The 13,120-nt window shown below is 27.5% G+C and overlaps 1 protein-coding gene across 19 annotated transcripts in view; it reads right to left on the bottom strand.

Annotated features, from left to right (window-relative positions):
• The window catches only part of LOC107446121 (uncharacterized), a 306,844-nt gene that overhangs the window by 14,295 nt on the left and 279,429 nt on the right, over positions 1 to 13,120 (bottom strand). For 14 of the 19 annotated variants that reach the window (XM_087153889.1, XM_087153884.1, XM_087153893.1 and 11 more), the window contains 8 exons: positions 12,079 to 12,168; positions 10,908 to 10,995; positions 9,761 to 9,967; positions 8,841 to 8,967; positions 8,645 to 8,757; positions 7,782 to 7,935; positions 5,447 to 6,365; positions 588 to 668 (listed from right to left, as the gene is read on the bottom strand). In XM_087153889.1, coding sequence (XP_087010015.1) covers positions 588 to 668; positions 5,447 to 6,365; positions 7,782 to 7,935; positions 8,645 to 8,757; positions 8,841 to 8,967; positions 9,761 to 9,967; positions 10,908 to 10,995; positions 12,079 to 12,168 — 1,779 coding nt within the window. The remainder of the gene's footprint in view (positions 1 to 587; positions 669 to 5,446; positions 6,366 to 7,781; positions 7,936 to 8,644; positions 8,758 to 8,840; positions 8,968 to 9,760; positions 9,968 to 10,907; positions 10,996 to 12,078; positions 12,169 to 13,120) is intronic. The other 5 variants (XM_087153899.1, XM_087153900.1, XM_087153902.1 and 2 more) reach the window with 1 other exon arrangement.

Below are 13,120 nucleotides of genomic sequence, written 5' to 3'. Positions count from 1 at the left end.
TACAGAAAAGTAATGAACTTTATAAAACTCTAAAATCAGTGGCGCGGCAGCCCATGAGGGTCAAGGCCTACTGTGCCCATCTCAGTTTTCTTCACCTTGGGCTCTGGGGTGCAGGAGCAGATGTTCCGGTCAGCCGAACGCGGAACCCCCAGTGTTTAGTTCCCAAGCATGCTTGGTACTCATTTATCAATCCACTGAAGGGATGAAAGGCTGAGTCAACCTTGCCAGGGATCTGTGGCACGACAGCGCGAAGCGCTACCGCTCGGCCACCGGACGTCAATGCACTTTAGACTAATGATAAAATTTGTTCATTGAATTTATTATTCAAACACTGATTCATAACGTGTTGTTACCTAAAATGATTTTTTTCTATAAATGAATAAAATAAATTACTTTTGGATTTGATGAATCATTTAAGATATATATATAAAACATTTAGGTTATAGCAATCCGTATTTACATCCTGAGCTTCAAATTGATTTTCCTTTGTAACTCTATTTTTAATTTTTATTCAATTAGGTATTCATTAAGCCCCCATAAACACATTTTAATAATAATAATTATAATGTATAATAAATTTCACCCACTTTTCCTTCTGTCTTCAGAAGTTGTTGAATTAGTACATCTTGATTTTTCTTAAAGCTTTTATCCTCACCATTGTTAAGAAGCTAGTAAAATGAAATACTTTGTAGGTAAATGCAATTTTAAAAAATGGGTAAAATTTATTACCAGATAATTTTATTATAAGATATAGACTTTGATAAATAATAAAATTGGGCAAATTCTATATATTAAAATTAATTCTTTGGGAGCTTTATTTTATAAGATATAGACTTTGATAAATAATAAAATAGGTCAAATTCTATACATCAAAATTAAATTCCTTGGGAAGTATGCTCTAAAATAAAAAAAAATAATCAGCAACAGACATAAAATACAATAAAATATCACAAACAATAAAACTTCAATCATTTTGTTTAATATGATAATGCACATGTATTTTGACTGTTTATCTGCATTTAAAACATATATAGGCTACTATATTCAGATTGATTTTGTCTTACTATACCAAATTGTTTTGCATAGACTTTTGAACTTTCCTATTATTGTAAAATAAATATGATTGTGCTGCTTATGCATAATTTATTAGCATATTTATTGTTATGGATATAGGTTTTGATAACTGCTAAACTGTGTTTGCCTTAAGTGTTGTTCATAACCTGTTATTAAGTTCACATGTGTACCACAATTGTGTATTTCAGAGTAAATATCACAAGGATAATTCATCTGCTAATTTATTATTATTATATATCTCAGATATAGCTATTGCTGTGCTTAAAATGAGTGCTAAACAAAATTTTTTAGTCAGTATATGTATCAAAAAATGCTTTTCTACAGTAATTGACACGTTTAATTTTGAAGAAAATTTATTATTATATTTATGAGTTTTAAATGTTGCTCGACAATAGTGTTTCTCTTATTGTTAATCGTTCAATGTTTATTAGTTTACCTTAATATCATAAAGGTGTCCTTCATTGTAAACATTAGGTACTTGTATAATTTATTAGCAAATTTATTTTCATGCATTTGTGCTTCGTTTGTGTTGATTGTGGAATATTTGTTAGTTTATCATTCTCTTTGTAAGATTTTCATTGATTCTAGTTTTAGACAGGAAGATAGATTTTCATTGATTACAAATTGGTTCTTTAACACATTAAAGCTGGTTTTTTAAAGGCTGTGTATTCATATGAAATAATGCTTATTAGTAAATGATATGCTATTTTTATAGCTCTTGTGAGTTTGTAACAAATATTCATTTGAAAAAAAAAAAAAAAAAAAAAAAAAAAAAAAAACTGATTTTTTTCATTTTTATAAGTTGAAATTTAAATTAGTACCTTGTAACAGAATTTACTTAATCAATATGCAGTATGATTTTTCACAAGTAATTTGAGTTTGCACAGTATAATTTGTCAGCAATCCTACAGTCTCACAAAAGCTATTATTCCAAAATTAACACGTGTTTAGCAAAATCTGCATAAATAAGTTTTAATTTTCGAACGGACAAGAAAATTTTATGAAGGAGTAATCTCATTTTATTTTCTAAATCCTTAGATGAATTACTATTTGGTAATGCTGATAATCAGCAATTTTTTTAGCTGTGCTGTAAGATTTCTACTACCAGGGATAAGGGCAATGTTAAATAAGCTATCTATAACCAAAAAAATTAAGGAAAAGAAAAAAAGTATTCATACAGTTGTACTGATTAAAATATTTGCTGGATGTAAAGAAATTAACTAATAATTAAATAAAAACTTTTTTTCTCCGCATTAAAGAACTTCTTATGTGAGTCAAGTAAAAAATAAAGTTACAACTAAAAAGTCAAAATGTGAGATATGTATAATATGAATTACCATTAATAAAATTTAAAGCAAAACAGCATATTATTAAAAATTTTGATTGACATATAGTAAAAATAAAAATGTTTGCATGGCAATCACTAAAAAAAATAATTATAATTTTAAATGTCATTTTTTATCTAGGGCTATTCCACAAAAATTTCAACCTAAGCATCAAAATTTTTATGTTAACAAAATGGGGTTCCATGCAAAATAATACTAAGTGTTGTGTATCATCTTAAAATTTGAACTGTCAATTTCCATAGTGTACTGAGCCCAATAAATTATTAATTGTTTTATTTTAAATAAAATCTATAATGATGCATTACACCTTTTAGATATTTTATTTGATAATTTAGTGTGCAGTAATTAATTAAAAAAACATTTTCTATTTTAAAAAAATGGCCAGCATATTTTGTCATACATAAAAGTTTTCATAGAGTAAGATTACATGAAGAAAAAAAATATCCTCATTGTGTTTTGTTTAAAATCGCAGTCACAAGAGAACACCAATTTTATATACTTAGCCCAAAATGCTCGGGAGAAAACTTCGTCAAATTCACATTCTCTGTTTATCATATTTAATTCCAAAATTGATAGAATTAGAATTAACTTCTTAATTTGCATAAGTATAAAAAGGACAATAAGAAATGTCAGTCAGCTACTTGGCTATCAGTCAGTTATCAATTAGTTGCTATTACTAAAATTATTTATTTTTGGCGCTATATGTTAATTTAACATACTAATATCAATTGCTAAATACTAATAGCTTATTAGCTCTTTTGTGGGATCTAATGTAACTTTTAACATAGGTATAGGTAATACCAGTTAGTTATAAAGCTTTCATTTATTTTTAAATTATCCAAGAAGTATTTCGAAAGTTCAATTATATTTCAGTGAATTCAACTAAAATAAGTAGAACCTGTGGAGTAAAGTCCTTTTAAAGATGTATTTTTTGGCTATTGTGTAATACAATAAATTTGTTTCACAGTACTTGTTAATTTGTTTCACAAAAATCAGACAGTTGCCGGTTGGAACTTTCTTCCAATAATTAGGAATAATATTTAATCCTGAACAAAAAAATAATCTTTGCAAATACCTTTGAGTAGAAATTTAGTTAATACAGTCAAATTTGTTTACAATGAGCCCTGATTTAACAAACAAACTTAAAATACTTGTCGATACAATTTTATGTTTGTTGGAGTATAGCGAATAACCCTGGTGTTAGTGAGCAATGTTTTTGTGATTCACAAAATTTCTACAAACTTTCACCGCTCCAGCTTAGCTAAACCCTTCTTGAAACAATTCATTCAACAGTTTTGAAGACAACTTCAAGTTTGTATTGCATCATAAATTCAGCAAACATGTGAACTTTTTCAAAGAGCAAAGGTGCGGGTGATAATTTTTTTCAGGCGATGAGAATTGTCCAAAAACAATAATACAAGAAAAACATAATACGACAATTAAATAACCCGTTTAATATTGAATAGAAAACTAAATAAACTAATTATTTTAATTAAAATTTAGTAAATATGCTTGAACTTTTTCAATTTTTTCAGGAATCCAATTTTTCCAAAGCACTCAGTTAAAACAAGCAAATATTGCAGCACCTCCACATTCATCATTAGCGGGTTTAACTCTATTTGATAATTTAAATAGTTGGAGACTTTACTTCACAGCATTCAAATTTTTTCTAGTAAAAGTGTTGAGGATCAATTACTTTATGTTTTTATGGTACTTGCTGTAAACATTTTGAGGTTTTAAAAACCTAGCAAGTTCACAATAGTTGATCTTGCCTGAATAACAAATATTTCACTTTTTAATATTCAAGAATTATTTTAGATATAAACAAGTGACACTGTACATTTAAAAAATTTATATATGCTGTAACCTTTTATTTTTTTTTAAATTTTGGTAGTAGAAAAATTTTTTCAGTTTCTTTCTTTTTCTACCCTTTATGGTTAAACTAGATTTAACTAGAACAGGTTTCAATTAAATTTATTCTCTTAATTTATATCAGCCAAATGCAACTAACACTTGTTTTTTTGTAAAAATATTTTACAAATCAGATCTTAACAAAAAAAGGTTTTTTAAACATGTTTTACTAATGTAGCAATGAAACAATGCTTTAATTTTTATAAATACATTACTGTTCTAAGCACTGGATCCTTGGTAGAAAATTTGAATGAAAAATTAGACAAAGAAAAAAAGATTCTAACATATAAACTGCAATGTTACATAATTCAGATTTTAACATAGGGCTGCACAACCTTTTTGAGCAAAGAGCCACTAGCACAGTAATTTAAGTAATGCAGTGTTGCAAGCAAGCGTGCTTAGACATATTGACAGCAAATGATTAATTTTCATATAAACATTAGTGTTCTAAGCACTAAAGCCTTCTTATTCTTCTAAATCCTTCAAACTTGGAAAAAATGAAATGCATTAAAAAAAATTAAAAAAAGAAAAACTCAAACTTTTATTTCAAAAATATTCCTTTTTTTTTTTAAAAAAAATCAAAAAACAGATCTATCAAAATAAATATAATTATTAATAAAAAGTAATGCTTTTTTCTTATGATATCACATAATACAAAATTTTAATGTAAAATAAATTCTAACAAGTAAAAAACTTGTGATGCACACAGAGTAAAAGTAAATAATTATTTTATTGAGAAATATAATTTTGAATTCAATTTTTTTAGTGAACATTCTCTTTTAAAAAAAAAATAATTAAGCAATAAAAAATTGAAAACAAAATTACTAACATTGAGCAGTTAAAAAATTCGTGAATTCCTCCACTTTTTGAATTTTGCATGCTGCCAAACATACCACATGGATAATAATGTATTAAAATAACAAGATTCCGAACTCTATGTGAAATGATTGATCAATTTTTAAGTTTGTTTACAACCCCATTTTAAATATAGCTTAGTATTATTATGACTTTCTGTCAATATTAAAATATCAAATAACACATAATTTTCTGAAATTATTAATATTATCTAGTTGAATTATTATCTATTTAAGGTAAGCAACACCCATGTTACTTACCTTTCTCAACATGTTGTTGTTATTCATAGTCCTTTTTTGTAGAGGATCATTTGAACCCAGTTCGGGAGAAATATTTAAATTAGAATCACAAGAGGAATTTTTAGCGGCTTCATCTACAATATCCTCATCTTCTTGGTTGAGAAGTTCGCGTAGTATAATATTTTCATTATGCAAAGTCATACCATCCGTTTGATTTCTGGATGGAAATCCATTTTCAGTGTTAACCACTTCCTCCATTTTATCGGAGGAAATGTTTTTAGGAACAGAGGAATCAGCCTCCTCCATACCATGAGTGAGGAGGTTGCGAAGTTTTTGAGTAGCATTGTTACAGTTTTGACTATCACTAATCAAGCCACCTATGGGGCTAAGGTTTGAGAGTTCAGCATTACTGCTCGCAGCAGAATGCTGCTCTTCCCGTTTTATGAGGTTTGGGGCTGGTGAGGAAGTCCTACTAAGAGTTTGTGATGACACAGGACTGTAGGCAAAGTTATTCGAAAAAGGAGTCACTCGGCCAGGGGCTGGACTTCCTGTTGTGCTCAGCTGAGCTGGTGACTGCATCGCTGGGGATCCCCGACCGGAGACAAGCTCTGGACTGAAGGCACTGCCAGAGGGGTGTTGAGTCCGTTGTTGCTGAGCACCAGAGCTGATGCTGCTACTGTTGCTCACGGGAGTGGAGGGAGCACCGAGGGTATTGGGTAAACTTGGAACATCCAAATCCTGTGCATCTCCAGCTCCTAAATCCCAGCTAGAGGATGGTAAAAATTCCATCCCAATGTCATTAAAATTAAAATCTTGAGGACTCATTGAGGAAAATGAATAAGAGTTTCCATTCATAGTGCTACCTAATGAAGGAGCACTAACAGGAGAAGGATTATTTCTTGGGGGTGCTACTGCATTTTCTAAGCAATGATCACTGTCCCTTTAAAACAAAGAATAATAATTAGGATAAGAACATAAAAGTTTGGAACATATTGTAATTAAAAAGAAATGTTATTAACACAATGAAAAAAGTTTTTAAATATAAGTTATCCAAAGTATTTTTTTTTAAAATAATCTTCATTCTTTTTTAACATTAAAGTATATTACCATACAATGTAAACATTCAATTTCTGATGTTGAAAACACACATATTTTAATCAAATCAAAAGAGTGTTATTTAAAAACTAGTTTTTTGTTTATAAAAGAATGATACCAAAAGTCAAAAATTAGGAACTCTAGGAATTCAATATTTTTGTGACTAAGAAAATCTTATGCAAATTTTGTAACTAGATCAAAGCATTAAATCTTATAATTACTGTAACTGAAAAAAGAAGTATTACAATGCAAAACAAAGTTTTAAATGAGACTATTCCAATGCTTTTTTTTCTCTTTTAAATATGATATTGTGTTGCGTATCCTTACACAAATAAGTAATTCTTAATCTAGCAAAATTTTTTAAGTGCATCTGCAGCACTATCCTCATAAATAGAAATTTCTCTGCGACCTCAATGCACTTGGACAAACATTACTCGTAAAGAGGTTCAAATAAGGTTCTTTTACTTTACTTTTTGTCCTTGGTTATGTTTTCTAAATTCAACATTTTATTCTTTATTAGAAACAAGTTTAGAGATGTTTTAAAAAGGAATTACAGTAATTTTACCTCAATTGCTTGTTTGCTTTTTAAAAATAAAAACCTGGGAATCAACTTATAAACATTACAAATAGGTATTTGCCAGCTAAATTAAAACATGATGTTCTAATAGACAATATTTTAAAATAAAATCAAAACATTCCTAATGAAAACTTTAGTTTTTGTTTTTAAAAATAATAAGAACATCAAACTTTAATCTAAAAATAACGGGAACATAGTTTTATAATTCATGGAATGTATTTCCTACAGGTACGAAAAATATATATTTAGATTTAGTACAAACCTAAATATAGAAAACAAAATGCAAAAAAGTCCAGGTAATTTATTATTTTAAAAAATTCATAAAAAAAAATTATTTTTAATACTATAAAAAACTATTTACATTATTATATGGTAATAGATATATTTAGTTATACAATACATAAAAAGAAGAAGAAAAAATTATTCATTTAAATTTTTCATGAATAAATTTAAGTTATTTGTTGAATATGCTAAAAATTATGTTAAAAAAAACTGGAATTAACTTATTATTAAGATTGTCAAGTAATTGCATTAGTCCAGTACACAATTACATAATTAGAAATTATTTACAAATTAGTTGGTTGGTTAAAACAAATATAGAAATGGACAAATTTATTTTAAAAAAATATATTAATAATGATAAATACATTGTAAGAATATTAAAACAACTATTATTTTGAATACCTTAAAATTGTATGTGTAGCTATTATAATTTCTTGTTCACTGCTAGCCATGTGGTTGAAATTCACACGCTTGCTTTTTGTTTGAACAAAAACAAATTTTTCGTGAGCTAGTCGAAGTCTATAGATGCCACTGGTGTTGCTGCCTTGCTGGAGGGCTGTAAAAATAGCACCAATATTTGTATAAATTGTAATGCTTTCTGTACTTGATATGAAAAACTAAAGAAAAACCATAATAGATATATTTAATTTTAAAAGGACTGCAAGTCCTTGATACGAAAAACTAAGGAAAAATCTTCTTTGGATAATAGATATATATAATTTTAAGAGTCCTCTAATCATTTCTATGAGAAATATCATTTGATTATTTTCAAATTCTGACAGACTACTTTCTAATTTTAAATCTGAAAACTATTAGACACTATTACTATTAGACTTACACTATTAGACAAACTTATAATTATGCTAAAGGAAATATACTAGACTACATAAAATAAGTTAAACTGCACAAAACTCTCTAAAACAAAACTGATTTAATTAGATTTGTGTGCAGCCTAATACAAATTTTATTAGGCTGCACACCAAAATTCAGTTGCATCGCCTTAAAATAAAAAAATTGTGCAACAAAAATAATGATTAGAAAACACATTTATTGAGTAATAAAATATACTCAACATACAAATTTAAGCAAAAACTTTAAAAATTAATTTGTAAGAAACATAAAATATTCAGTGAAATTTAGTTAGTCAATAGATTTAATTACGTCTAGTTTAAAAAGTTCTTCTCAAAATTGATAGCGAGCTTAATTAGGGAAGAGATGAAAGAAGAAAAAAAAGACTAATAATGCAATTATGTGTAGTAACGTACTTTCTTTCAAATGTTGACCAAGTTTCTGAAAATCATCCGGATGACAGAGTTCTTGAATACTACACCCAACAAGATCTTTGTTTAAATATTGACTGTAGGTTGCAGAAACACCACTGAAAAAAAAAATTTTAACTTTAAGGAAGGGAAACACTAAAGAATAAAGGAACAAAATAAATCATTTAACAATGATATTTACCTTGTATCAATGGATATTATCTTTCCCCTAAGATCAAGACGGGTGAGAAACTGTTCGGTTGCGGGAAGATTGCTTTTTTCGTTTGGTGGTAATCTCCTAGCAACACAAACTAAACGATTTTGAATATCTAAAGAAAAAAAATTAAATTAAATAACTCAAGAAATAAAATCAATAAAAAAGTTAAATTCGCAAATTTAATTAGAAAATGGAGAGAAAAAAATATATTAATCATGAAATAGAAAGAAAAAAATTTTGAAAAATTTTCTTGATTTAATTAAACATTATTATTGGTGTTTACTTGATGAAATTGTTAGAGGTTTTGAATAACTGACAAAAGAAATAATAATTTGTATTTCTCATTTGTATTCTTTATTAATACTAAAATATTTTTTATGCTTAACCATGCTATAGTGGCATTAATTTTATAAATCCTATAACATTTCCACCTAGATTTGTTAAACCCTACTAGAAAAAATATGCTCTATACAAAAATTAAAGGTAAAGACATAAAAGAAAAAAAGGCCACTTCGATGCACCAGGCTAAGGAAAACTATATTTTCTTCTTAGGGGGTAATGAAGAAAGTAAGCACATTGCCTACAGAACATAATTTTGAAAATTTACAGACATACAAATAATAATTTCTCATCGTTTTATAAAATGTTGTTGCAATAATAATAAATTAGTTATTATTATTGCAACATATAAGTTAGTCTAGATTGGAATCAGTACAATACACATACACACACATATATATATAGAATAAAATTAACTAAAATTCAAGTAGTCAAATTCTGAAAAATATGACAGAAATATCAGAGTTGCAGTAATTAGACAGCGATTAAGAATTAAATTTTTTGAAAATATAATGAAGTTGTTACATGAATGAAATTTAAAAACAGGATTTAAAACAAATGTATACCTGCTTCCAAGTCATCTGTCTCTGTCTTTTCTCCAGAGTAAGGTAAAAGTACTGCTGAAATCTGCATATTTTCATACTGTGAAACCCGAGTTTGCTTTTCTTCCATAGTCTCCTCCTGATCCTCAGGAGGTTTAATCAAAAAGCGACAGTTGAAAGATCGGCTTTTACTGACCGATTCATTTGGTTCAGACCAACCGAAACCGTTACCTGTAATATTACAATCTTATTATAAGTAATTTACAAACTTTGCCTACTAGTTACAATGGAAATGTTAGGACAATAACAAAACATGATTTTGATAAATTTTTATCTTGAAATAAAGAGAAATGAAAGAATTACACAAATATAAATCTCAAAAAGAAATTCGAAATTGAGGTACATTGCAAGTCCTGATATTAAATATTAATCTTTTCAGGGTTCCCACTCAATTTGCAAAAAAAATTTCCCTGACTTTTCCTGGTATACCAGGTAAATTCTAATGAAAATTGAGACCATATTTTCACCAGAAAACTTTGATTCTTTTATTTGTTATGTGAAATATTAGATTTTTTGTGTAAAAAAATATTATTAAATAAGGATGGAAACATTTCAGTTTAACTAAAACGTGAAATTTTTACAAGAAATAATTGTAATAGATGTAAGAATTATTTAACTTGAATCTAAATAACTGATTACTGTTACTGACAATTTTAAGACTAGTTATTTTCCAGCTTTGATATAGGAATATTCCAGGTTTTTGTAAAAAAATTGTAAATTCCCGGACAATTATAGGTTTTCCCTGTTCTCCCAGCCCAGTGGGAACCCTGCTTTTTTAAGAAAATTGCTTAAAAATATTTGCTTAATTGGTATTGTTAAACCTTCTGACTTCTAAAAATTTTCAAGTGATCCTGTGATTTAAAATTTTTGATAAAAATTTAATTTGGGACATCACAACAACATAGTTACACGTACATTAATAAAAATAACTCCTTATTATTAATTTAAGCTTCATAACAATAAATTAGTATATGATTAATTGAACAAAAATAATGACAGTAAATAAAGAAAAGACAAATATAAATTAACCATTAAAGACATCTGTTAGTTAAATTTACAGTAAAATTATTTTTGCATAGTAAAATAAAGAAAAGAAAATCATTATTCTTACCTATAGACATAGGCAACAAGTTGCTACTAAAGCGAGCGTGATCTCCAACGTGAATAATATTATAAATACTCTTGTCAATCAAATTTTCCTATAAATTAAACAAAATTAGTGAACTGGAAAAAAAATTTGCAAAGAATACGAAAAAAATAGCTTAACTGTATATAATTCCATTAGTATATAATTCTATATAGTATGCAAATTATCAAGTCGAAACCTTATAGAATACAGATTTATCCATAGAATATTAAAAACTAAAATTAAATTTGTGCCAACCTACCAGAGTGGAATAAGAACAGAGAAAAAAGAGAACAAGAAAATGAAATAAACTGATAACTTTAGAAACTGATAAATAATAAAAATGGAAAGAAGAAGAAAAAAAAGAACAATAGTATGAAAGAAATGTGGCACCAATCGTCAGGACCAATGGCTATTTCTGCTCTTTAATAAGATTGACAAAATAATAAACATAATTTTAATAAGGGTTTCGTTTTAAATATGATTCCACGATAGAAAACTCCACTTTAATAAACCAATTAAGTAAAGCTGATTAAAGAAGTGCTTAGTTATTTACAAAATAGTTAATTCATTTTTTCTGCATATTACCTTAAGTATTTTTGTTTTTACATTATATTAGTTAATCACACACTTTAATAACTTATGATTTAGTTTGTACTTCAGCCATAAAACTTAGGAATAAATTTAATTCAATAATAATATATTTCAATGATTATCTTGTACTATAGTTTAATGTTACTTATGCTTAAATCTTTAATTAATACCTAAATTTGAAATACTTTAAAGCTAATGTATGGGAGCAATCTGTTTAATTTTAGCCTAAAGAATTCATAAAGTAGTAGAATTAAAATTTAAGACATGCATAATTTTGTTTTATTTCATCACTACTTTAAGACTCACCATAAACTAATCTGAACAAAATAACATGTAATATGAACATTTGAATTACTTAAACGCAATGGTAGGCCATTATTAAAGCAAGTATATATATATAAAAGGTATTTCCATTAAATGGAGCAAGTTGGCATCTCTATCATTTACCTAATTCTAAATTATTCTGGAAATGCATGTTGTTAGTTTTTATCTTTATAGAAGCAATATTTCTATATTTCTAACATGGATTTATTGTTAAACAAGAATGGTAATGGGCACTCACGTGATTATATTTTAAATAAGCTTTAACATTAGGTGAAACAAATTCAATCTTTCCATCAGTGTTGACCATAAAAAGGAAACCATCTAAAGCCTGAAAAAAATTGTATAATGTAATAAATATTTTTAAAATAAACAGATAATATAAACTAACAGATAATAAAAAAAGATTAACGAGAGACCAATGAGCAGTAATGTACTAATCTTAAATTTACTGCACTGTTAGTAACACAAGTTTAAACCCTTGTTGACACAATTATACTAATTACATATACAGTGCACTCCCGATTATCCGGGTTAATCACCGGGACAGGTCGCACGGACAATCAAAAAACACGGATAATCTGAAAACTCTTTTTATTCAATATCAGTACAAAAAATATAAAAATTACTGACATTTGCATGCATAACATCAAACTAGGAATTTTCCTTATTAAAAAATGTGTAATGCGTCTTCGCCATATATTGATACACAAATTTTACCGCAGTAATGTCACTGTAATCAAATCCTCCCATATAATCTAATAAAGTTTCCACAGAGCAGCAGAATGAGAAATTGTATTTCATTCATTTACTACATATTCTGCATCAGTTACTATCATCACTATTTGATTTAACAACATAACGATGTCTTCATCAGTCAAATACTGGAAGCCAGGCTCACATGCATAACTTTGAAACCAATCTTCTAAATTTTCTTCATCAAGAATTTCGAAACCTTAGATTTCTTTTGGCTTGTTCGAGAATACTGTTATATTTTTCTTGAACATCTGAAGAGGATTGTTCATCAAGCGGTATGATCTTTCTTCAAGATCGTGATAACGTGGACGATTTTACCTTTGACCATGCTGCTGATATTCCATATACTGCAATCCAATTACGAATATTGCTTCCAAAAATTTGGTAGTGTTATAACTTCATGAATCAAATTTTTTGAATCTTGAAAATGTTTCTCTTTATATTTTTTGTGTGTCTCCGGAATGAGCACGGATAATCGAGAGTGTACTGTATATATATTGTCTGATATCATAATTTAGTTTTATTTA

The sequence above is a fragment of the Parasteatoda tepidariorum genome, chromosome 10 (genome assembly GCF_982258835.1).
Source record: "Parasteatoda tepidariorum strain Cologne lab strain chromosome 10, Ptep-v5.0, whole genome shotgun sequence".
Lineage (NCBI taxonomy): Eukaryota > Metazoa > Arthropoda > Arachnida > Araneae > Theridiidae > Parasteatoda > Parasteatoda tepidariorum.
This window is presented reverse-complemented; position numbering and strand designations above follow the sequence as displayed.